The sequence below is a fragment of the Anser cygnoides genome, chromosome 3, assembly GCF_040182565.1.
Source record: "Anser cygnoides isolate HZ-2024a breed goose chromosome 3, Taihu_goose_T2T_genome, whole genome shotgun sequence".
In the NCBI taxonomy this organism is placed as follows: Eukaryota; Metazoa; Chordata; class Aves; order Anseriformes; family Anatidae; genus Anser; species Anser cygnoides.
The window spans coordinates 72,679,144-72,701,979 of NC_089875.1; the positions used below are offsets into that span (position 1 = coordinate 72,679,144).

General features: G+C 39.1%; 1 protein-coding gene across 2 annotated transcripts in view; it reads right to left on the reverse strand.

Annotated features, from left to right (window-relative positions):
* Nucleotides 1–22,836, reverse strand: part of SLC16A10 (solute carrier family 16 member 10) — a 73,689-nt gene that overhangs the window by 46,126 nt on the left and 4,727 nt on the right. The window contains exon 1 of one of the 2 annotated variants that reach the window (XM_066994422.1): nucleotides 13,161–13,880. The exons of the other annotated variant lie outside the window; for it this stretch is intronic. Within the exon in view, the coding sequence (XP_066850523.1) occupies nucleotides 13,161–13,308 (148 nt within the window). The 5' untranslated portion in view covers nucleotides 13,309–13,880. Of the gene's footprint in view, nucleotides 1–13,160; nucleotides 13,881–22,836 lie in introns of those variants that run through there. 2 annotated transcript variants of the gene reach the window in all.

A 22,836-nucleotide genomic window follows, 5' to 3' on the forward strand; every position in this document is an offset into this window, starting at 1 on the left:
CCCCACTATAACAGCACGTGTTCCCTGAGTACACCAATGCATGCCCTCCTTTATGTTCTATAGGTCTCTCTTTAAAATCAGACTTGATTTAGGCCTTAAATATGTACCTTCAAGGCTCAAACAGCTGTTACCTTAGAGACGCCTTAACGTTATAAGCCACCATTCACCACTATTCACCTCGAATTACCCATTAAGAGCTTCATATTTAGGGCTTTATAGGCAAACTCAAAGTCCCCATTTTCAGCAAGTGACAGATAATATACCATAAAGAAGTACACTAACCAAGCCCAAAATAAAAGTAATTTTAAGACAGATCATTTTGATGCTGTAACAGGTAAATATTTTTTGTGGTAAGACCCAATTATTGTAGTATCCACATCAGAGGGGAAGCAGCTGCATGTATATGGAAACAAAACTGTCGATTGTGAAACAAGACACTTCAACCCAAGCAAATGTATTTAGTATTACAAGTACAAACACTGAGCTATACAGCAAAAGTCCCTCCTTGCAATTGTAACACTTTCTACTGGAAGTCATGTGGAAAGCTACATTTGACTTAAAAAAAAAAAAAGCAACCTTAAGGTAAAACGAGGTGAGACGAATAAGAAGTTTGAGACGCTTATATTTCATAAAGTATGTTTACTTGTTTTTTAAACTATTTACCTATAAATTTATCTGTCTCATCACAAATACACTGCCAAAAGGAAATACAGAGTTAAAAACTGGACTATTTTCAGATGATTGTGTAAGAATTAAATACTGTCACAGGCTAAGAAAAAAGTGATTTATATGCATCACATTTTCCCCCCACATCTTCACTTCTCTTCCTTTCAAACACTGAAAACTTAGTAAAATAACAGAGGCACTGTCTTTTTTTGCAACACAAACAAATGCATTAAAACGTTGTCTCTTTCAGAAGATTAATAGGAAGAGGGAAATATTTGCATGGAAAGCTTGATAAAAGCAAATACATGATAAGCATACACGACAGTAATTCTCTGTGTCAGCACGTGCCCTTTTTATCAGCTACACGCACCTGTGACTCAGCTTGTGCTCTCTGTAACCCTTGTAACCAAGTGAAGCAGCCAGTAACTCTTGACCTTGTATCTTTGTGTCATCTCCATCCAAAACTGTCAAGCCTGCCAGTATTATTAACTGGGATATTAAACTGCTTCTCATTAACTTTATGTCCAATTGCTTGAGCAGTCACCTTCTTTCTAGCGACCCAAATGCTGTACATCCAGAAAACCTGAACGAATTGCCAGTTTGCACAAAGTAGTTTCATCTCAGATATACAGCACAACTCACATCCCTGATCCATGCGACTCACTGCATATGTAGCATTTGACATCTGCAACTCAACCTGTGAGAGCTAGGACATAGGAACTACAGCTTTCTGAGGTGTTGGTTTGCAGATTTGGAGTTTTCATCTGTCCCATCTAGTCTAATATCCAGACTGAAAAAGCAAAAGGTTATGCGCATTTTTATCCAAAAAATTAACTTCATTTTTTCATAGTCATTTTCACACAACTTCAGTATTTCATTCTCAGCACCAGCTAATTCCATAGCAAAATATAACAACTTCATTTAAAATACACACAAATGGGCAAGTAATTCAACTACATCAGTTTTAAAAATTTAAGAAAACAATTATATCTTTTGAGCTAAAATTCTATTTACTTAACATAGAAAGTAAATTTTATTCTGCAACATTTGTCACATATATTGGGACTTTTAAGCAACACAAGTGGTCTCCTTTATCATGCTATGTTGCTCTACAAAAATAATATGGTTACGCTTGAAAGACATCTAATCAGTTCTAAAAATACTGAATATACTTCTAAAGAATATTATAATATTCTTTATTATAATATAATAGAATAATATATAATTCTAAAGAAAAAAGTATTTCCAGAATCTTACATAGCAAAAATCCAGTTTAAAAAATAATGGAGTAATAAAGTACGTTTTACATAGAAAACAAAAAGCATATATAAACAATGGTATTTGGAACAAATTTGTTGTTTAACTCAAGAAACATCTTTCTATTCCAACAGTATTTCTACTTATTGTTCTTTTACGTTGGATCCACCTATTAATGATCCTTTGCCAAAACTATGATACCTGCTCTTAAAAACCAAAGTCAGGGTTATGGTTAGCACATACAACTTTCTGAAAATTCTTTTAAAGAATTAAAATTTCTGCTTGATAAGAATCCCGCTTGATAAGAATCTTATCTTAAAAAGAAAATCAATGGATTTACTCAATATTTTGATGTATTCTGAAAAATATCTGAAGTGCAAAGCTCTTATTCATAAAATATGTACAACAGCAGAAAGCTGTAAGCCAATCATACTGCTGGTTCATTTCCTCCCCCGTTTTTCACCAATGCCTTTCGCTCTTCGGGCTTCTGGGTTGCTGCATTAAAAAGACTCTTTGTACCCGACATAAGCAAACAGACACAGGCACACACTGTCTAGCATGAATTTTTTCTCTGAAGTCCTGGATTAAAACATTGTTTATTACTTCTTTAAGACATAAAAGTCTTTCTGAACTGTAAAATTTAGTCAAGACAACTGTTGTAATCAGTCATCTCCTTGAAGATCCAATGAGGGTTGAATGACCTCAGGGAGTTTCAATGCCTTACTCCCTAGTCCTTCACTAGAGAATTCTTATCTTTATTTGCTGAGATGAAGCCTAAATCCACCACTCTACATAGCAGTTGCAATAGCCGTGCTTAAGCTGTGCAAATCTGAAACACTCTTTCCTGAAGTGACTCAGCTATTTTTGTTGTGTCAATGGCAAGAACTGGTAATATAATCAGCAGAGAGTTTTTCCAGGTTATATTGTAGAATAGTATGTCATAGAATAAACAGTCATTAGTATTAAAAAAAAAAAAAAATTAAGTCTTTCTGCTGAAAGATCAATCTCCATCCATTAACACTGTGTTCTAATTTCTTAGAAGAGTGAGCATTTTAAGTGCAATTTTATTTTATCAGCTTACAATCTAAGCGGCAAGCAGCTTGCCTACTAGCATGTCTACAACCATACTTACTTTAATGTTATTTCCGGAGCACTAGATTCCAGCACACGAGAATTATACCAACAATTTGCCATCTTTGCAGTCAGAACTTAACTGCAAATGAATGAGTGAGTAGGAAATCAGAATTTCTTATTTCTGATTTTAAGGGGAAGGAAAGGAATAAAAATAATACTAAACCTAACAGAAATGCTTTTACATGATAAACAGTAAGCACTGCCAGATAAAGTGTAAATAACATATAAAATACACTTTCACGCTTCACAGAATACAGCCATACTACATACAGAGATTTTCGGTCTTCTATAACAAAAACAAAAAACTTCAAGCTCTTACAATGACCTAAAAAAGCTTAAGACGTGCTTTTTATTCCCCACCAACAAATAAGTTACAACTTCTGAAAGAAAATGTGGAAAAGACAATAGAACAAGGAAAAGTGCTGTTACGTGTATTAAATGCAAGATTCTGAACAACATCCTTTAGTTCTATTGCTCACAGCACACCCTGCTGCAGGTATCACTGCTGATCGTAGCAGGTATCAGATTGTGAACTCTTTCTATCAAGCTGTCTTTGTGTACAGTGTTGGGTTATGTGATAAATTATCATCTGCACACCCATAAAAGGGACAACAGCAGGAGGGGGAGCCCAAATTATGCCTTGGCTTCTACCAGTCGCACCACAGAAATAGTGAGCCCATCTCCAAGTATCTCAGTAGCTGCTCTAAACTACACCAGTCAAAGCATCCAGAAAGAAACAAGATAGCAAATATCTAAATAACTTTTACGTATAAATAGTGGACAGCAAACTTTATGATCCCTAATCAGAAATACGGAAAATTGGTGCATATAATTTCACCTTGATCACAAAAAGTGGTGTAAACTGGCATTAGGCAAAAGTTACTGGAATATTTTTCTCAAGAAAGATCCCAGCAGGCACAATCAAAAGGCAAAATCAAAAACCATGAATTAATAGTACGCCTGTCTGTGAGTACAGTTTGGAAGAACTTTCAGGTAAGACTGCAAATAAAAATTTTAGTCTAATAGACTACACAGTAGTTAACTTGTATAACTTGCGTCCTAAAGCTCTGGGATCCCAAGTGCCCTGAGTTGGAGGACCATGACTGCAGGAACAATAAACTCCCAGGAACCTCAAACTTAGAGGGATTTGCTGCTCACCTAGATACATATAAGTCTATGGGACCCAAAGGGATTCATCCCAGAGTACTCAGAGAGCTCGCTATTGTCATCATGAGAACTCTCAATTATTTTTCAACCATCTGAGGAATCTGAAGAGGTCCCATTTGACCGGAAGCTAGCAAACACCGTTCCAATTTTCAAGAATGGCAAGAAAGATGACCTTGGTAGTGGTCTATGGTCTCACTTCAGTGCCTGGTAAAATTATGGAGAAAAATATTCTATGAGTTATTGAAAAACACCTGAAGGTCATTGGTCACAGCCAAGATGGGCTCACAAGGGGAAATTCCTGCTTAACCAACTTAATTTCCTTTGATGAGGTCACCCATCTAGTTGATCACGAAAAACTAGTTTATGTAATCTTTTTGGATTTCCATAAAGCTTTCAACACTGTTTCTCAAAGTACACTTCTAGACAAAATGTCCAGCATACACCTAGACAAATATATAGTAGATTTGGTGAACAGTGGGCTGATGGGTGAGGCTCAGAGGATTATAGTAAATGGGGTCATATCAGGCTGGTGGCCAGCCACTAGTGGGATGCCCCAAGGGTCCATTTTGGTGCCAGCTCTCTTTAATGCTTTTATAAATGATCTGGATGCAGGACTTGAATGCATATTGAGTTTGACGATGATACTAAATTAGGAGGAGCTGTTGACTCCCTCAAGGGCATAGAGGCCTTGCAGAGAGATCTGGACAAATTAGAGACCTGTGCAATCAATGACCATGTGAAGTTCAACAACAGCAACAGACGGATTCTGAACCTGGGACAGGGCAACCCTGGCTGTATGTGCAGAATGGGGGATGAGAGGGTGGAGAGCAGCCCCGCAGAAAAGGAGACGGGGTTCTGGTTAATGCCAAGTTGAACATTGTGAGAAACACTCCGTAGCCAGTAACAGGCTCAGGCGAGGATCTCAGTGTAGTAGTAATTTATTCGCGATTGCAATGGCAGGCATCCCACAAGCAGGAGCACACCTACTGGTTCCAAAACACAGTTTATACACATTTTGATGACAGGACCCTCCCCTGTTTCCCCACTGAGTGGGTAATCCAGGTTCACAATCTATCTGATGCTTCACAGACAATGCATGGCCTTCAGTTGCCAGCCTGTATATATTTCGACTTTTTTACTGTTTGAAATGGTAATGTTTCTTCACTTATCTGACTTGACTTAACACCGTGATTTTCACTTAATTGTTCTAAGGAGTCTGGTTGTCTGCATTTTACAAGGTCACCTGCTAAGTTTTCTTATCACTGCAAGCATATCTCAATACCCCATTCCTTACTTTTAAAAAACGTAACTCTGCAAAAACAACATTTTTATTCCCACAACATGAGTCTACAGCATGCCTTGGCAGCAGGGAGAGCCAACCGTACCCTGGGGTGCATCAGGGACAACACTGGCAGCTGGTCAAGGGAAGGGATTGTCCTGCTCTGCTCTGATGCAGCCTCACCTTGAGCACTGGGTGCAGTTTGGGGTGTCACAATTTAAGAAGGACATAAAACTATTAGAGCATGTCCAGAGGAGGGTAACAAAGACAGTGAAGGACCTGGAGGGCAAGACATACAAGGAGCAGCTGAGGTGCCTTGGTTTGCTCAGCCCAGAGCAGAGCAGGCCGAGGGGAGGCCTCATGGCGGCCTGCAGCTCCCTCACGAGGGGAGCGGAGGGGCAGGCGCTGAGCTCTGCTCTCTGGGGACAGCGACAGGACCCGAGGGAACGGCGTGGAGCTGGGACAGGGGAGGGTCAGGCTGGGGGTTAGGGAAAGGGTCTGCACCCAGAGGGTGGTCAGGCACTGGGACAGGCTCCCCAGGGCAGTGGTCATGGCACCGAGCCTGACAGAGTTCAGGAAGTGTTTGGACAATGCTCTCAGGCATTTGTTTGATTTTTCTGGGGGAGTGGTCGTATGTGGAGTGAGGAGTTTGACTTAGAGGGTTGTGGGTTCCTTACAATTCATGATATCCTATGATTATGAACTACATGAACTGTGGACAGCAGAAGCTTAGTATCTACTATTCAAATATCCTGAACTTACTCAAATATAAAGCTTACTGCAACTGTTCCTTCAGCTGAAGTACTTCACAAAGAAAAACTTTTGTTAGTAATCAACACCCCCCAGCCAGCCCAAATACAACCAAAATTTATCAAGGCCGCCTTGCTTTCAAATTCACCCTGTAACACTGAAGTTCAGAAAGCACTGTTGCTTGTGCTTCTTTTTTAGTTACAAGTACGGAGTGCCAAGAACAGGTGAAATCAGAAGGAATGACAACCACCCTACTCAGTCCCATGGCACTCCATCACCAGGTGGTGGCTGTTCTTTGGGTATGTTGGGTATGTTCTTTGTGGCACAAAGGCTCACTGTGCAAGGAATGAGTCAACCCACAAGTAAAAACTGATGAGGAGCCTAAGGCACAGAGAAACTGCAAAGTATCGGGCAAGTTAATAGGATTTGGAGATGAAGAAATCTGCATGCATGAACAAGACAGTCTGAAATACCAAGAATAAGAAAAGGATTAAACTGATAAGCCCAAAGAGCTAAAGCTGTGACAGCAAAATCCTATGTTTCCTCTGGCATTGACAAGATGGAAAAGGAAGACAAAGAGGAAAAAAGGCATGACTTTCTAGCCAACAGAATAGGAACAAAGATGGGGGGGGAGGAACTAGAGCCCCATAGCAGATACTAAGTTAATAAACACTGAGTAACTTTAATACATCAGACAATAGGTCTGATAAACATACTTTGGTGGTTTACAGAGTAATACCAGATTAGGGGCTGCTGGTGTGAAACTGACAGGTATTTGCAGCCCCTGTTTTATAGAACCATAAAAAAAATTACGTGATGAAAACATTAAGGCTGATACGATTGGACAATGAATTGGGAATGCCTGAGTGTGGAAGCTCCAGAAAGAATGTCAGAATGGCCTTAAGCACATTATGCACTGATGATACCTAGATAAACAGATCAAAGGACACAGTAGGTCTACATACCAGCTCCTCAAAGTACACAAATTGGTAAAAACAAGGACCACATTTACACTAAAACAAAGGACAAACCATAGACTTAAATTGTTGAGAGATGACAGTACAACAGCTCTGGAGCTGTAAAACGGCCAACAGGAGACAAAAGACAGTTAATGACTCACAGAGGTGGAATAGGACAGATCCTCACCACTAACAGCTCCTATGGGGTACAAAAGCCACATCCAAATTTAGCATACAGCTGCTGACCTAAGAACCACCCAGAGGACAAGTATTTGATAGCATCTCTCATCCCTCACTTCATTCCAAGGATTTCTGACCAGACCACTTTGACACATGCAACTGTGTGGCCTGCCTGCTACTTGTAGACATGTGGTGTGATGCTCCTGAATATGTAGGTACGACTGTGTGAGTGTAGGATAGTCGGGTTTTGTTTTGTTTTTAAATTAAAAAGTCAACTCCCCATCCTCTAACAGATCACAGTGAGCTTTGCTACATTATGTGCCACACAAATTCCGTGGGAGTAACGGGATAGGTAAGAGAAAAAAATGATACCACAGCAAAGGGAATAATCCACACCATTTATCCACTTTAATCCAGGCATTAAGGCATCACATACTCTAAACTTAGTACAAACCATTTTATTTCTGACTCAAGATTTCCCACTATTTGGCTGTGAAGAAGATTTGGTTGCAGGAAAAATTGCTGCTTTCCTTAGTAGCATCTAACACTAGTTTGTTGTGGTTAAAAAAGATGAGAATTTAAATGTCAAACCACTTCAACATTCTTTTATGGCTCCCGTTTAATTTTCACCGAGTACTCCTGGCTTACAAACCTCACAACTTAAAGACCAATTCAGACAACTACCAATACAATCATGTAGTGTACTCTCAGACAGGAACTTATAAGTGGTGCCTTCCATTTAAGCTAGACAAAGCAACATCCCTAGCAACATGCATCCTTCGGTCATTTTTTAGGACTACCTAGTCAACCCAATGAAATCAGCTAAAAAGAGGAAGACTTATTAGAAAACAAGTGAAAACAAAGTAAAACTTATTAAAAAACAGAACATGATTAGGACAAGAATGTGATCTAATAAATTATTCTGCATGAATAATTATCATCTTGTCAAAATTCACACTGTTTGTTCATGAAGCTCACAGCTGGAAACAGCAGGGATATTTCAGGTCAAGAAAGAGGTTCTTTGGCAAAAACTACACAAAGAAATTTGCACAGCTCCTGCCAACACCATGCTTAGCTTGAGGCAATGCTATTACTTTCAGGAGCTCTGAAGTGACTTTTCCCCCCCCCGTCCTTACCAACATATCCAGTAATGAAAAAGTATTCCAGTAGTTCTACAACCAGATTACTCTTGAGTATTTATCACGGACTAAATATGAGAAATTACATAAGTTTGAAAATAAAAACACTCAAACCCAGAAAGTTAATGAGTATTTATCTTCCTTTGGCAAATGAAACTAGAGACAGCCTCTTAGAAACCAGAGATCAAATTCACTGAAGTTTCTCATACTCAGGAGGACTACTGTCAAAGAGATTTGCCTCTTCCTTCTTTATAAATCTGCAAGGAAGACAAGAGTACCTTCCTCCCTTAACCCCACCACCCCCCCTCCAGCCAAATAATATCTCCGTGTAATCCTGCCCAGACAAAAGAAAAGCCATACACTTCAAGAATGGTGACCATAAATAGTAGTTTTCCTCCAAATCAGAGCTAAAGATCCTTCTAGGTGCAGGCTGGTAGGAGGTTCATGAAGAATAATTATTCTTTTCAGAGTTTTAATAAAGCCAGATAAAATAAGTTTTATCAAAAAAAAGGTGATAAGGGAAAGACTTCTTATTCTTGTTTCAGAAGAATACATCACATCTTTACCAAGCAGAAATGGTATTAAGAATTGTTTTAGAAACTAATCCTTCTAGATGAAAAAAGGCATTTCAGTAAACAATTTGAGAAGTCATGTGTTAAGTATGTTTTCCGCATTTTAAGAAACTAGAATAAAACTTAAAAGCAAAATTATCTTGTTCTTTCTTGTATTCCTTGTACAAACTTTCTTTTTTGTTCTTCTTTCAGAAAGATTTTCTCCCCCCATCTAATTTTTATTCTTTCTTCACCATACTAAATTCACCTCCTCTGATGAAAGGATTCTTCGAAGTAGATAAACAAATACCATGAGCTTTTGAATATCTAAAAGATATTTAAATATGTATCATGCATCAATCACGAATTGTGAGTAATGAATTGTGATTAAACTTTTTTTGAATAAAAATATTTTTAAAGTGGTTAGGTATCTCCAGTCATTGAGAATTATTTGGATATACTAAAGTAAACATGCCATTCAAAATTGGTCTAGTGTTAATTGTGTAATTTTTTTTTTTTTACAGCTATCAAAAGATTCATCCATCACAAAATGTTCTTATAAAAAGAAATTTTCCATAAGATTAGAGAAAAAGCCTTCTGAAGTATTAACTGGCTTAACAAGAAGAGGTCACGTTAGCATACAGAGAGCACTTACCAGCAACATCCAGAAAATGTGAGTCCCCTTGCTGTTTGGTATATTAAAAAAATCAAGGCTAAAGTGACAGAACTCCTCACTTTGGAACAGAAAACTCAGGTGATCGCAGTAAGATGTTTATTCTATTTGACATATACATGCACACCACACACACATACTTACATACACACAGAGAATGGATATGAGTAAATATTAACTTTTATTTATTTCTCATAAAGCATACAAACGGTATGGGACTCCCACAGTTTTCAGAAAGCACATTTAGAACACAAGGAAATATAAAGTATGTAGAGAAACATTTCAGCTGTGTATCCACTACAAATGAGTATTCTGAAGTCCAGAAGGTATTAAGTGTCTTTGAAAAAAATCAATTGATATAGGGTGGGCTTCTCTGTCTTGCCAAGTCCTAAAGCTGACTTGCCAAAGGGAAGAAAGTATACAACAGGAAGGAATACTTTTTAAGCTTCCTAAGTATCTATTACTTACTGGTATTGGATAAAGAACACTGGCTTACATCAATTTGAAGTGTGACCTATTATTTTCATGTTATTCCATTTGCTTGTGCACGATCCAGTCACACAATATGTAGCGTTATAGTTTCTTTCATTGCTGTGTACCAGTAATTGTTTTACAAGAGAGAATACAGATGAAAAGAGACTTTGTACGCACTGAGTTGGGACACCACCATATTGGAAGGAGTGAATGACATGCTGAAGGACAGGGCTGCTACGAGCAGGAACCTTAACAGGCTGAGAAACAAGCCAAGAGGAAACCACAATGAGTTCAAAGGCAGAAGTAAAGTCCTGCTCCTGGGATGGAAAAAAAAACAGGAACCAGTACAAGCTGCAAGCAGATTGTTTAGAAATCAGACTTGCAAAAAGAGACATAGGGGACTTCATGGACACGAGTGGAATCTGATTCAGCAGTATGGCTTTCAGCAACAACAAAAAAAACATGTTCTGCATTAGCTCAAGCAATGCCAGGAGGTTGAGGGAAGTGGGCATGCTTCTTTCATAGTGCTGCATCTGGACTTGTGATGGGTTTTCTACTTCCCAGAACAAAAAACGACAGTGACATATTGGAGAGAGTGCAGCAGAAGGCCACCAACACAACCAGGGACTGGGCCATTTGATATATTAAGAAAGGTTGGGAGAACTGAGTTTTGTTCATCCTTGCAATGACTTGCCTACGGTTGTAAGCAGTGCAGATCTTACTGCGGTCTACAACTACCTAAAGGACAGAGAAAACAGAACCAGACTCTTTTCCAAGGAGCACAGCAAAAGACCAAGAGGCAGGAGACATGACAAAACATGGGATTTCTCACCAGAAGGGCAGTCAGACACTGGAATGTGCTGCCCGGAGCCACAGTGGAACCTCTGCAAACTCAACTGGATGAGGCCCCAAGTGATCTGACCTGACTGGACTCGCTCTCTGAGTTGGGGGTTGAACAAGATGGTCTCCAGAGACCCTATCCAGGCTTAATTATCCTATGATTCTATGAATACAGACGACAGCACAAGACTGAGTGAAACAGGACTATTTCCTCTAAGATGAGCTGCCAGGACACTTGCAAGGAAAGATCACAGATCTTCCTGGCAATTAGCTGGAGGCTCCATGCAAGCACAGCATTATAAATTGAGTTAGTGGAATGTTTCCATGCAGTGAGGCTCTCTTCTCCATAGCTACCAAATACAAACAAAAACAACTGTGTTTTTTTTGACATTTCAGTTATGTCTGAAACATTCTATAGTTCACTCCAGAGGTTTGCTCCCAAGTGGCTCAAGCTGATAACTAAACAAAACACTGATTTTAATCATCTAATCTGCCAGCAAATTACATAGTTGATTTACATTTTTGTCAGTAGCTTCTGGTTCTCTATGGATGAGTTCTCATACTACTGAAAATGCTAACTTGAAAACAAAAAGTTTAACTCAATTATATAAAAACCTTTATAATCGGGTTTAAAACCATTTGTTTCTCAACCACAGCGATGCCACCAAGCACACTGGTAGAATTTAACTACTCATTAATCACGACAATTCAAGGCCCTTCAAGAAAAATGGCAAATCACATGGTCAGGGATGGACATGACCACTTGTGTCCAAACTAAACATTACCAACTCTTATTATGATTCGGTGTTCTCAGTTTACATTCAAAAGTTAAACTCTGGATGAGACAGGTTTTGTCTCAAACATTTTAACACGGAAGGACATGGAAGCCTCAGAGCACATGAATGAGAGTTCTTCCCAGGAATCTGACTTCTGCCCTGCACAGTAATATAAAAGTTATTGAATTAGTATTGATATTAATATTAACAGTTGCACGAAAGGAGTTCTTGATTTTTAAAATTTGATAGAATTCCTCGTCTCTAAACAAAAACCCAGAATGTATTAAAAGGCAAAACATCCATCCAATATACCACCAGGAAGCTAAGATAGCTATGGTAAAGATGAATCAACAAACTGTTCATCAAACAGTATGTGTACCCAATAAAACTTCACCTTTGTAACTACAGAAAGAACTTGGAAAGCAAAGCCCAGCATCAACAAGAATAGCAGACTCATTTATACTGTTCCATGTTTAGTATCATTTGTAAACTTCAGTCCATTCTGACAATGAAAGTAGCTACTTTATATCAAAAACTGCAATTTCAGGACCTATATTTATACCCATGGCGCAGAACAATTGCTCTGTTCTGCCATAAAAGTATTTTTGCTTATTAAAAACAAAACTTGCAAAATTCTTAAATTCTATACATATGTATAAATTCCTTTGTGTACACCAACTTCGTGTAATTCAGAAGTTGAGCCATGTTGTTTTATAGCCACCAGGATCATTCTTACATGTGTGCAAGAAAGGTATAAAGCAATTCTAACCATCTCCAAGTTTGCTTGGTCAGCAAAAAAATAGCAATAAAAAGAAACTAGGAAATATCAAATCAAACAAGTTTCTATTAGCTGTGGTCCACAAAAGAAAAATGTTAAACCACTCAAGGAAAATATTGGGGGTGTTTTCTGTTTTGCACGTGACAATTGCAAGTATGTGGTGCAGGAGACCCATAGATTTCAAAACACATGAAGTGGACAAAATGCACAGGTATGTCTACTCAAGTCAGTCTTGAATTAGATTTGTTTTCATTAATCAATCATGCTAACCAATACTAACATCAAAATTCATATCTGTAATGGAAAATACAATGCCTGACCTCTTAATGATCAGGTTTCCACTGTCTACAGGTTTTATGAACAAAACACCAGAGATGTGTCATGGCAGAAACAGGAATCTGAAAATAGGAGGCTGTATTTGACTCTGCTTTTACACCTTCCTAGAAGTGTCTGTGCGCGTATTCAGAAACAGAAGTTCCTGTGTGCAAGAAGCAGTTTTATGTTTGTGTATTCCAAATAAAGACATAATGTACTTACAGCTAGTATCTGCAACATGCAACCCTGCATACTTTGTCTGTATCAAGCTGTGGATCGTTGACTCTCGAGGAGTGCTCCCAAAGCCTCTGTGCCCTCTTCTGCTCACCACAAGCATTCTCAATAGCCTTTGGGAGGCATGCAGGGCCATTAGCACCCTTTGCTCCCGGGGAGGGGAGTGCAAGTGCCTGCTATAACATGCCTCAGGAGAGACAAATATGCACACACACACACTCTGTTTCTTAGTGTGCTAGCTAAAAACAGCTGTAACACCCATCCACCCAACTGAGGGTCTGAGCATGGCTGGGTCTAAGGAAAAGTGGTTTTAAAAGCACAGCCAGACAGACCTTCAGCACTAATGGGATATCTCAACTGGACTGTGTTTAGAATTGTGGAGGATATAGTCCCTAGGGGTAAAGAAGCATGTCGTTAACTGGTTAAACTTGTTTGTGCATCAAGAAGTCTTGTCAATATTGAACGTTTTTCCCCCTACTATTCATAATGGGGCTTGGAAAATGAATTTACAGCAATACTAGCATGAAATTCTGCAACAACTCAAAATGGAAGTAAAGCATGACTTACTGGGATCACTTTGTCCTTCCAGAATATTAATAACAGTGTACATGTTAGGTCTGTTATATCCTGATATTTTGACAGTAATTAAAATAAGTGAAAGGAGATCAAATAAAACTGAATTCTCCAAATTGAGGAAGTCTCAAGCAGAGACCCCACAATGAAAAGACTGTCTACAGGAAAGACGTCGAGTTCTCATTAACAGGCAGAAACATACTGCATGGGACAATTACTTCCAGAGTATTTAATCTGAGTTAACCAGGATGTTGTCATCCCTTTGCCAGAATCCCTGTGGAATTTTAATCAAAGATGTAATGTAATAGAAGTCCTAATATACACAATGTAATAAAACCAGAAGGAACATATCGTATCATTTGAAAAGATCAACAGCAGAATAGCAATTCGACAGAGGTAAATACAGATTTCTATAGCCTCAAAAAAAAGGCATAAAATTTCCATAGCAATAATCTACAGAGACAGAAAATACTCATCGGGTTGGAAAGATCCAGGAAGTACAAATTACTCTTCAATTATCCTGCAAATATCCTGCAAAATGAAAGAAATTAAGTCAGCAGGCAGACCTGATAGAGTATTTTTTTTTTTTTTTAAGGTGGATTTGAGGTTTGCTTTTATCTAATTATTTTGTGGCTGTGAGGAGGGGAGAAGTTTGCTCCTAGACATACAAAGACTCCATCAAGGTCCAAGCAGTAAAGGCAGCTCTGGGCTACTGTGTAGGAGCTGTGAGTAATGACTCCTAGGATCCTGAGGCTGCTCTCCAAAGGCAAAGAAGTGTCAGCCAGCAGCGACAAGAAACATGACTTTCAGGTACCTGTATCTAAAAGACAAAACACAAGTACACCCAGATATCAAGACCAAAAAGAATTTTGAAAACTAACCCACCTATGTTATGTTGAATAAGGGAGAATCAGGAAAACTACATACGTGACATAATGTCACAGGCTAGGCTGTCTAAAGCCAAAGCTAAAAAGCACGTACCTCTTTCATGTCTGAAGATCAACCCAATGTGAACAAGAGTAACTCCAAACCCCAAACGGTCTGGTCATACAACAGCAATACATATTGTACCTTATTCCACATATGTTCTAGCTTTTTGCTGTCAGAAATGTCCACAGAAATTTCCATCTTCAGTTCAATTTTGATCAATAAGTATATATCTCCTTATACATATCCCAAAAGGTTCAACTGCAATAATTACGAATAAAAAAGAAACGCCAGCTTTTACTCATCTATTGTTAACCTTTTTTAATAGTTCACTAGTTCTGACAGTTCTATAAACTTACAAAAGTAATTTCTCTAAGAGCTAAGATGTCCTGCTTATAGAGCAATTATCCAAAGATTAGTGTTTGGTAATTCATTTATTCTCTTCAATGAGCAGAAATAATGGGGATTGGTTTTCCATGACTTTAAGCAGTTCATGCTCATTGCTACCAGATGCTCAAAGTCATTACAATGAATCAAAGCAGGAAAATACATTAATTGGATTAAAGAGTTACTTTTACCTTTCCCTCTTTCCGATTGAAAATGGAAAACCATTTTACCTCATTTAATAAAAGGAATGCAAAAATAGATGTAGTAAAAATAATAGCAAGCCTAGTAAAATAACAGAGGAGTAATCTCATTTTCCTGCATTTCTCTTCTGGTTTGAGTGCCAGGAAAAGCAACAAGTTGCAAACAAGTCAGCTACAGGAACTGTAGAAAGCTGTGCTTCACAGTGGCTATTTGCATCAGCAAAGTATTGAGAGCACCCATACGCACAGGAAGTCAGAGCCCCTACATCTTGCTGCTGAAGACCAAAACAACAACAACAAATTCTTAAGAAATGAATTGGCTAGATAACATTTTTACTTAAGAGAAGTAAACAAGTTCAGGAAGATAAAACACTAAAATACTCCTCTAGGCATTTTCTAATTGGGCAGCACTGACCTTTCCAGATGCTGCTCAGTATCTGGAAGGGGGAAAAGCCTGGATTGAGACACTAATTTTTAAGAAAGTTTTAAGAAAAGAAAGAAGGGGGCCTTCATTTGCATGCAGCAACTTGGGAGCAACACTAGTTGCTCACACCTGCTTAAGCCAAAACACAGCACACTATTCCAATGATCTATTTTTGTATCAACTGATCTACTTTCATAGACACTGAAAGCATTACAGAACAAGAAAGTATAACACAAGTCAAATAAATGATTTTTTAAAACACTTAGTATGCATTAGCTTATTTAAAAATGAGACTGCTAATGTGAAACAATCGGGACTTTTTAAATCAAGAGATCAGCATGTCTAATATTTAGGCTTTAAGCTCAGTTTTTCAATTGTTGTTCTACTATCTAACCTGTAATACCAATATAATCCAAAAGTATCTACAAGTTCTATGTTAAAAGATGAATACTTTCAAGTTTTACTTGTTAGAATACTGTCTAAAGTCTTTTCCTTAGAATAAGAAAACAAGTGGAAGCATTCTGGTAATGTATTTGCTTATTGTTTGCTTTTTACCTAGAAAACCTCCAAACTTCATTTACAGGTAGTCATCTTCATAAGGTAGACACATGACCAGAAGTGTCAAATGGCATACTAGCCCAGCCAATATTTTAACAATTAAAAAATTAGTGACTGGCAGGCGCCAAGTGGCGTCTCCCAGATACTGTGGCAAAGCATTATGCCCTGCCATGACAGCTTGAAGAGCAGTAGTTTCAGAGAGGCAGCAATTTCCAGTTTTCAGCTCCTACCAAATCCGGGGCTCAGCATGCATGCACTCACTCTCCAGAGCCAGGACACAGAAGACGGGCAGCACCAGTCTGTTATGTATAGCTGGGACCCTGTAATCCTGCCAACATCAAAACTGGAAGCCAAGAGGTTACAGATAAGAAAATCACACGGAACAGCTACACCTTCCTCTGAGAACGTGCTTTAGAGCTCTACCAATGTTAGGCAAATAAACTGCTTCGTCTTTCTTGAGGTATTTATACTGATTTTTCTTCTGTATAGCTTAACTTTGCACTTTAAGAAACCACATTAGAGGCTGAAGCTCAGAAATCACACGGAAGACAAGCCATGGAATACAGCTAAATTACTAGCTACACGTGGGGCATCACACAGTTCTATGGGTGTTGTTTGCTGTATGATCCTGACAGGCTCTGATAAACCTTTAAAATGGAAGATAATTCTGACAACAGAAACCCTAAAGATCCAACTAACTGAGTTTGTGATCTCTACTAGCTTGAAATGGTGTGAATGTCAGGGAGTATGGGTTCTGTTACTGTCAGAGCTAAGACTGTACAGATGGAACAGGTACTCGTGTAAACGCATGACGTTTTTGTTGTGCCCACCAACAAATATGAAATGCTCAGATGAGACACAGGACATTGAGTGGGAGTCAACTTCCACCTTAAAGCATCCAATTGCAGGTGTCTGTGTGAGCGAGGAGTCAGAACTCCCACTCAAGTCAGTAGAGATCTAGTCAGCACATGTAGGGTAACCTGCAGAGTAGATCAGCCCACCCTGAAGCAGAGGCCTGCACCTGGCCAGCTGAGCAACTCCCTGGATCCCATTGAACATACAACTGGATCTCCATCAACTATACACTGTGAGCTGAATCCGCACCTTCGCAGGTCTCTCCTGGAGAAATATCACTCATTTTGCAGTGCTGCCTGAAAGTGTCCATGTTGCCCTGCATTTCAACACAGCAAAACAGGCAAGCAGAATAAGGCAAAAGGAAAAAACACTGATACAAGCAGTGCACACAGTACTGGTAGAATGTGATGCCAAACACCACTGAATTATTTGGCAGCAGCACCATTTAGGAAGGCTCCAACTGCACCCCAGTTCTGACTTTCAGAACGTACTTCAGCCCTCAGACAGTCACATTGGCTTCAACAGTCCCATAGTGATCCAAATAAAACCAGGAAAAAGAAAAGCAAGGAGGGGAATAACTATATATAGTTTATCTATTTATGATTTTAGCACATGCCAGAAATAACTGCTGAGGGTGAAAATGAAACTTAATACCTTTAAACCTATACTCCTTAAATCAGAGACCAGCCTAGAGGCTAGCTCTAACATCCCACAGTACTGCTTTTTGCCACAAAACATTCGTAATATACATGACTTACTGAACTGAAATTCATTACTTAGAGTTTCAAAGGATAAAGGCTTTACAATTATGAAATGACTTTAAACAAAAAAATGAGAGTAGCTACTATTAGAAAAAGTAATAAAAAATTGAACACCAGAGTTAGGTCACACTGAATAAACTTCTGTGGATACAAAGAGTAACGCTGTCCCTATCAATTTTGTGCAGTACTGCTCCAGCCGTCCCACTAAGCTGCCCCGTTCTGTCATTGACTCCCTCCCCACTCGGTGCACACCTTCAAGAGTCGGTGATTTCACTGCATGAAACTAAATAGGTTCATTAAACTGCTGCACTATGAACAAAAGATTTTGATACGTACAGGGGTGAGAAAACTGCTAATGCTCCATGCTTCGATTTGTAAAAATTAGGGTTACTCTGATAGGATTAGAAAACTCATCTCAAGCTTGCACATTTAAGCTTCCAGACAGCTTCCTAATGCTGATTTAATTTTCTAGATCACTGCCTGCACCCAGCTGTGTCAGAAATTATAAGCTGATAGTTTTAATTTCTTTCAAGTTTGGAATGCTATGTTGGGTTTTCAAGAGCCTAAGCTACATAAATACTTCAAAGATCGGAAATAACTCAAAGGTACAAAGGAATAAGGGGCAATTTCAATTTGCTTTTTGTGTGCCCAAACCATAAATGCTTTCTTAAAATCAATTTTCTTCAGTTCTGTCACGTGACACCTCAAACAAATGAGCTCAAGGGGCCACAGGCAGTGTTTTCACAAATAAATTGAAACAGAACCTAAAAGTCATTCTAAGTTATATATTCAGCATTTGGGGAAAAATATAGGCACATTAAATCGACCTTCTGGGAAGATTGTTACTCTGAACCATGATACATACCACTGACATGTTCAAAATACGCACCATAGTTCACGCTCTTGATTTCAGTGTCACTTGCTTTGGATGTTAGTATCATTTCTAGGTAAAGCACCATTTACCACACCTTCTTCTTTTCAGGAGAAGAAAAACAGCATTAGATAGCAGCTGGTGTCACTAACCGGCTCAAACCACACTGAAACTAGCATAGTACACACTAATCATGGCAACGAGTAGTCTTTCAGTCTCACTTAGCTTATTGAGATTCTTCTAATCCCACTTTGAACTAAACTGCAATATTATTTGATGCCGTCACTTTTTAATTGTTCTCCCAGCATATTTAATTAGGCAGCAACACGATCCTGTGTTATAAGTAAGCCCTGACTGTACAGCCCAAAAACAGTCAGACTCCTGATGTTTTCAATAGAATTTACAGGCCTCCTGGGGCATATGAAATCAGTTTCTCCTTTATACCAAGATTTTTGTTGTAAAATTGTTTATCCTATATACTACTTAGCTGCCACGCTGACTCCAGTCCAGAGCAAACTAAGAAGCTCTTTAAGAGACATCTGGATCGTAGATGTCTGGATGTAGAAAATAAACAATGCAGATTCACAACAGTCACTCCAAGGACAGCAGAGCTCTGCCATGCCAATACCAGAGAGCACAGACAAAAGCCTCTGACGATAAGGCCCATCTAAATATTCACTACAGATCAGTCTTTAATGAATATTAATGTTCCTTTGCTTTTTTTTCCTTGGAATCTTTGGCTCATAAGCACTCAGCGCAATACTCAGTCAGAGCTCAAATGAGGATTTCTCTCACTAGAAGAAACCTTTTTTTGGTGTTACAGTTGAGAAATGGTGTTTTGCAGCAGAGCAGCTTTCCTACCTTGTACACAAAAACAGTGTTCTTTGTCATCATATAATGAACTTGCAATTATCAAAGCTGTGCTTTGTTCCAAAGGAATGGAATGATCTTTCCTTCTAGGCTGCAGAAGCAGAAAGCTTAAAGATCCCAGTTTATTTGGGATGCTCCACCATGGAGTTTTACCCATGCTCATAGTTACTGCATTGATAAAATAGAAGGAGTAAAGATGACTAAGTATTTTATAAATCTGTCTCCAAACTTCTTTACAATGAAATAGAAAGATTTTTAAGGTACTTATCCAGTTGCATTTTCTATTTGGATCTTTATTAGTGAAGCGTCTTGTATTAAATGACTAAAATTCAAACCATGAGACAGAAACTCTACTGCCCGCTTTACAAGTGATTTGCAAGAGCACCGCTAGTTAGAAATTCAAATAATAATAAACAATGAGCTAATGTGCTTTAAATTACTTATTGTTCCTCACATAAACATTCTTAATAATGCAAAAGGAAAAAACATACCCTGGAGTACTTTGGGCATGTACATACTTCAAACTCAACCCTACTGAACATAAGCACACTGCAAAAAATAGTTAGCAAGAAAGTTCACTAGTCCTGCTTATGACAGCCACAAGGCAACAAGAAACTTGCTTTACAACTTGCGGTCCAAGTCCACCTAAGGGAGACAGCGCTCCATGGCATCAGAGACGTGCTGCTAATAACAGCAAGAGGCTGGCGTCAACATCCCAGTAGTCTCTTCCCATGTGTGGGAACTAATACTGATGATTTTTAAATTGGTCCCATCCTTGCTAAAGAGCTGCTACTCTAACTTAGCTATTGCAACAAGTCATTCCTATCCAGTTCCCATGAAAATTAAAGGCGGGATATAAAACAGAGCGCCTATTATCTAATAAATTAGATTTATGGAAGTAAAACAGAATGTAAGATCACAAGGGAATGTTTTCTCATAGCGTTATCCTTTCTGTATACATTTGCTGGAGATTCAACTGCAATAGGCTGCGGCTGCTTTAACCATGTGTGTTCACAAAACAAAAGATTAAAAATTTGTAAAAGATCTATGACAAAAAATCTACGTTATTCCTTCTACCGCAGCAGCAGTTCTAAAATAAGTCAGTTTTATCATCAGAGTGCCACATCAGCTTGGCTGCAAGTCATCAATCCATCTCCTTCCTTACAGTTCATGCAGCAGAAACGATTTTAAATTGGGCAACGGCTTGCTAAACGTAATGAGTGTTAATTGAAAGTCCTTATTTTCCCTAGTAACACAAACTAGTCTAAGAAACAGTTTTATGAATATTTTGTTACAGAACATGATTTTTGAGGGGTGGGATTTTATTAAAAGTTGTTATTAAAAGTTATCTGTAACCCAGACTGACAAACCCTTCCCTTCTTCACCGTGACATTACATCATGTTTTTTGAAAGTAAACAGCAAGAGAATATCAACAATTCTGACCATCAAATTTTATTAATGTTTAGCAAACCAAAAACACTTTCACATGACTGATCAAATACTTTTACCTATTTCCATCCAAGTGTTTTATCTGTATTAATAAACTAAGCCACAGCACACTAGAAATGAGGAACTGAAATAGAGATTAAGCTTCCAACAGTAGAACAATTATTCCGCAGCTAAATCTGAACCCACCACCCTGTTCCTCAGTTAAGATTTCCTTCATGCTCCTCTTTGAATAGCAAACTTCTGTATGAAGGTTAGGAAACACTAAGTTTCACACAGCTTCTGGACCCTCACACAAGGAAAGGTGATGGCCTAGAGCAGAGCTCTAGGGGAGCAGCGGCAGTGCCACGAGGCGCAGCCACCAGCGGAGTGATTGCCCCTCAACACAGTGGGTCTCTGCCCAGACAGAGCTGCCGAGGGAAGACGCAGCACTGCAGGACTGGACCCCTCACCAAGGGAGCAGCAGAGGGACCGCTGGTGGAACTGAGCATCTCACCACATGAAGGAAACGTGAGAACCTCAACACATGGCACAGTGTCGGAGATGGCAGGGACTGACTGGGCCTTCTCCATGACCCTGCAGCTTCAGGAGTCCGAACCTGCAACCACACTGAAGGAACAGCGGGCAGACAGTGCAAGTTAGGGAGAATCCGGCAAAGAGCTGTGATGGCCAAGGAACGTCTGATGCACAGTGAGACACAGAGCCAGGGGTGGTTAGGCTGGGAAGAAAATCCTCACGAAGGGATATGGGGCCAGCGTGCATACCTGAAGGGAGGAACTGGAAGAAGATTGAGCCAAACTCTACACAGTGGTATTCAGTGGAAGGACAAGAGGGAATGGTCATGAACTGAAATACGGGAAATCCCGTTGAAACATAAGAAAAATCTTTACTGTGACGGTGGTCAAACACTGGAAAAAGTTGCCCATGGAGGCTGTGGAGTCTCCATCCTTGGAGATGGTCAAAACCCAACCAGGCACGGTCCTGAGCACCATGCTGTGGTAGACACAGCTGCAAGTGCAGTAGCTGTGGTAAACAATTTCTAGAGGTCCTTTCCAACCTTGGCCATTTTGTCATTACCTGAAGTTACCAAATTAGCCCAAACTGCATAAAAAAGTATACAAATTTAGAGGTGTGCTATAATACAGTTTGAGAATGGTCAATCACATTTCAGCATGCAGACCAAGTAGGTAAATAAAAGGAAAGGAGCCCGATAACATTTAAACTTCAAGTGAACCTTTAACAACGCTGCGTCACAAGAGGCTAAAGAAATCAAATAATAAGAAACAAGACTGAATACTACCAGGAAACTAGTGTCTGGAGGCAAAGCAGACTAAGTTAAAAGACAAAAATTACCATTATGGTTAGGCAAACAACACTGGTGCATCTTGCTGAGTCTAGCAAGAGGGTCTATTAATAAACATACAATTTGCTAACTTCCTCTTTAGACAACAGTTATTTAGACTAGCTTAAAATCAGGAAGGGATTTGAGGAACATCAAAGAACACTGGCCAAAATGGATGAATAAGAAGAAACTGAGCAGACTACTGGGACCAATTAACCAAAACAAATTTGAAAATGAAGGGGCAATACATAGTGGAAAGCTTCAAAGCCAGCTATCTGAACTGCGCTACATGCACGTATTGACAAAAAGCAGCCAACATTAGGTTATATCAATAATGCAAAATAGATAGCGCAATGCCATCACAACATGACTTACGCCATAAGACAGCAAAGCCTCATCTGGAGTATGACACACAGTACCTTTCTTCTCCATCTTGCAAAAGAACATAG